The following is a 4320-nucleotide window of genomic DNA, read 5'->3' as shown; positions in this document are numbered from 1 at the left end:
TTATTCTTCCTTCTAGGAAACTTGCTTGGCAATGTCGAGTCTCAGATACGTGTCCTAGATGGAACACGAACTATTGCAAGAGAATTCATATGATTCGCCACTTGAAAGTTGACCATGGCTTAGAGGTGGATATCCCACTTCAAAAGACAGGACGCCCCTTGGGTGGTGGAATGCAAGGAGCTTCAAAGAGTGCTGCAAAGCAATCAAAGACAAGGTTTCTAGATACACAACGTAAATTTCAAATCAACATGAAAAACAATGAAAAGAAACAAAGACTTTTGGCCGAAGATGCTTGGGAAAAGAAAGCTCCATCCAACTTGTCCAAGAGAGCCTATAACATGCAAAAGGAAGCATTTATCGAGGGATTTGTTGCCAAGGGTATGGAACAATACATGGCGAACAAGGAGAAACGCATTCAAGGGATTGAATGGCGCATTAAAGAGGGATATTCCAGACATGTGAGATTTTCTCTTGTCCTATTAACCTTAATTGTGAAATATGTATATATCATGAATATTATTAAGCTCTCATTTTGCATCTTGTAGCGACGCAAAAAAAAAAGTGATGATTGTGACAATGATGATGGTGAAGTGGCTTCTCAACGGATGGAAAACCTCGATGAGGACATATTGATAAGCGACAAGGATGAAAATCGATGAGAGTCTCTTCCTTTGGTATGCAAGAAATGATTTTTTGATTTTTTTAACTTGTTTGTTGTTTGTTTTCTTTACTTTCATAACATGCCACTCTCTTGAAGGAAATCATTAATGAGGCGAACCATGAGCATGTGGCTCCATCTCAAGTGAAGAAGAGACAAAAGTGTGTTGTTTTTTCTCCTTTGAAGGTAAGAGATGGATGTACTAGTTGGTCAGAGGGCTTCTGATGTACTAGTTAGTGAGAGGGCTTCTTTGTAAACATGGTACTAACCTTAAATTGTATTTACCATGAAACTTTGTAATCTTCCAATTCAAAAGACTCGATCAAAGAAAAATGTTCAAATCCATGATAGTGAAGGCTCCTCACATGGAAACAAAAATATCGATGAGGAAGTGTCGATGAGAAATGTGAAATTCGAGGGAAAAGCTTTCCTTACAATGGTATGAAAATACTACTCTTCAACCTTTGTACTACTTTATTTCTTGTTTTCCTTACACTAATATACATAAATATGCATTGTTTCTTGTTTCCTCACTTTAGGAGAAAATTGTCAACAAGGAGGCTCATGTAGTGCTCTCTAAAAAAAGTAAGAAACGGAAGAAGGTAAGAGGTGGAAGATGTCTCTTTGTACACAATTTAAGAGTAGGCTTTATTTTACATACCATGGCTCCTTATGTCAACTCTTGTTTGTTTGAACTTGAAGGGGATGGCTTGCAATGTAAATGCATCTTATGTTGATATTAGCTCTCCGAGTGAGAGTAAGCCTTCAAATGTAATAATAACAATATCCACTAGTGAGATTAAGACGCACAATGTCTTGGGCAAGGTAAAAGATCTAAGTGCGGTCTATGAAAGGTATACTTTATTTAACTCTATGGCTTGAATATTGAATTATCTTAACATATGCATGGTTTTTATCTACGCAAGGATTGATTTTTTGGTTATGTAGACTTCAACACGGAGAGACTATTCACTTACACTCTACACGTTGGGGATTCATTGTCGAGGTGGATGTGCAACTAGCTAAGTCAATCATGCATGTGGAAGCGTCTACTCGTGTGCTTAACCTATTTGCCATGTCGGTAAATTTTTTAATTCTGAAATATAGCTTTTGGATTTGCAGCTCAAAGATGCTTAAAGCATGTTGATTTTGTAGGTGGATGGAAAAAACCCTACCTGTAGATGCTCTGGAGAAGGTTTCATTCGTGGATAGTTTGTGGTATGAATATGTGGCTTCACGGCGTCCAACGAGGAATACTTCATTGCAAAATTTCTTTGGACATATTGATATGAGCAAGCATGTGTTCTTGTTTCTACCTCTAGTACATAGGTAAAGTCAATAGTTTACTCATATTGATGCATGTGTTCTTGTTTTTGTCATGAGTAGACAAAGCACTTACAACTTCATGTTTTTCAGGCACCACTGGACTCTTTTTGTGGTCTATAATTCCCATAGCATGAAGGTGAGAGGCTTGTCATCGAGAAAAAATATTCTCCTGCACCTAGACTCACTGCATGTAGGGAATTCGGGCGAGTATGTTTCCATTGTGCAACGGTAAGACAAGAGCTTTACTTTGAAGTTCATGAATCCATAATGCTTGGGTAAATACTAACTAACATTTTACATCTATATATTATTAGAGTTCTAGAGTCAATTTCTTCAAGTTGCACACATGGACCATTACAAGAGTCTCTTGCATGCCCATCCACTGGGTTTGAGTTGAAGTGTATAGAGGTATGTGAAAATTAATTATGGCTTTCAATATTGTGTCCTTTATATAGCATGATATATGGCATTTTTTGGATTGGATCAATTGAGACATATGTAGATAAACATTGTAGGTGCCAAAACAACCAAACGCAATTGATTGCGGATTTTATGTAATGGCATTTATCAAGAAACTAATCGATGGGAGCCTTATAGATACACCTCCAAAGCATTGGGTATGCACATGATTATTAAAAAGCTTCCTTACGAAATCTCTTGCTATGTATGTGCTTAATGTGATTTTGGTGTTCTAAACTCTAACATTGCCTTTTTCCTTGTGTAGCTATCAAAGAAGTGGTTCAACCATGGATATGTCATGAAGTTGAAGGATGAGTTCAGTTCTTGGCTCAGCCATGTATTGGACGAGCATCTGCCCTTAGCATCGTGACCTTCTTAGTTTGCTATGTTAGTTTTTTGGGCACTTAGTCAATGGAAGGCTTATGCCATTTTATGATATATGACATTGTATGTGTCCACAATAGTGAAGATAAGTCTTATTTTGGGATTTTATAGTTGGTACAAAATTACATTTCGAGATAAGTTGTACACTTCTTGAAAGGCTACACTTCCATGGAATGCTAAATCTTTTGGTTGTAAAGATTTTGTATTAGATGAGTTCGATACATGTGTCAATGCAGTAGTTATTTTTGGTTTACTCCTTGGTTATTACTTTATGCAAAATTGGGCTTTTTATCGATGTGAGGCTACTTGCAAACCTCATTGGCTTTATGAGTCTTCAATATCATCCATTGGAAAATTCAAAGGCAAAGTCCATTGTCGCTTACGCTATAAATATTACGTGAGACTTCCATTTGTACTTCCGCTTGTCCTAGTTTTTGCACAGTCCTAGTTTACTGCACAGTCCTAGTTTTTGCACAGTCTTAGTTTACTACACAGTCCTAGTTTACTACACAGTCCTTACAATCACCATATAAACAAGACATGATCTTGCATTGCAAGCTTGTACTTCCGTTTGTACTTTCGCTTGTCCTAGTTTTTGCACAGTCCTAGTTTACTACACAGTCCTAGTTTATGTGAAAACGCTTACCAAGGACAGATCATACACACATCCAAATGCTTACCAATGAGAGATCATACACACTTACCAATGAGAGAGATCATACATACATCCAATGCCACACAAATACTTCCATTTGTACTTTGGCAGGTCCTAGAGAGAGATCATACATAGATCCAATGCCACACAAATACTGAAAAATAAGACACTACTTGCCACCGTTTCACAACATTTGTACTTTGGCTTGTCCTAGTTTTTGCACAGTCCTAATTTACTGCACAGTCCTAGTTTATGTGGAAAGGCTTACCAATGAGAGAGATCATACATACATCCAATGCCACACAAATACTGAAAAATAACACAGTACTTGCCACCATCCTCATATATCAAGTGTACAATAGCATAAGTCTAACGCGCGATGCGTATATCTTTTCGAGGACTTGTCCACTTGGAAGAGTCAAAGAAAAGTGTCTCTCCTCATCCTTACAATCACCATACAAACAAGACATGATCTTACATTGCAAGCTTTGTAATCCATCGCATAATAGCACATCCTTGTTTATGAGGATGCCTTCAACACCGACGGGAGCATGTCTTTCAGTTAAAGGCAATAAACCATGGCAAGTGTGACAAGAGAGGGTAGAAAGGGGGTCTACCATCAATGTTTTTGTGCAGCAATGTGGGCACCAAATACGTGGTCTTTTATCAAAGTGAATACGATGTCTACCACGTTGATGTTTTCTTCTCAATACACCGGTTACATGAGCTCGTTTGTTGGGGGGACACAATTCAGCTTCCTGAAATGAAGTTGGAATGGTATTGAAAGGATCTCTTGGCCTTCCATGGCCAAGCCTAGTTGTTGTCACATGTGCTTGAA

General features: G+C 37.9%; 1 protein-coding gene across 1 annotated transcript; it reads left to right on the top strand.

Annotated features, from left to right (window-relative positions):
• Positions 1 to 1363: 1363 nt before the first annotated feature.
• On the top strand, positions 1364 to 2813 carry LOC147607031 (uncharacterized). The gene is made up of 7 exons (XM_086791479.1): positions 1364 to 1512; positions 1607 to 1735; positions 1814 to 1987; positions 2075 to 2212; positions 2299 to 2392; positions 2500 to 2601; positions 2709 to 2813. The coding sequence occupies exons 1-7, from the start codon at positions 1364 to 1366 to the stop codon at positions 2811 to 2813; spliced, it is 891 nt and encodes a 296-aa protein (XP_086647605.1).
• The last annotated feature ends 1507 nt before the right edge of the window (positions 2814 to 4320 follow it).

The sequence above is a fragment of the Cibotium barometz genome, chromosome 56 (assembly GCF_041138505.1).
Source record: "Cibotium barometz isolate CiBa-2024 chromosome 56, ASM4113850v1, whole genome shotgun sequence".
Lineage (NCBI taxonomy): Eukaryota > Viridiplantae > Streptophyta > Polypodiopsida > Cyatheales > Cibotiaceae > Cibotium > Cibotium barometz.
This window is presented reverse-complemented; position numbering and strand designations above follow the sequence as displayed.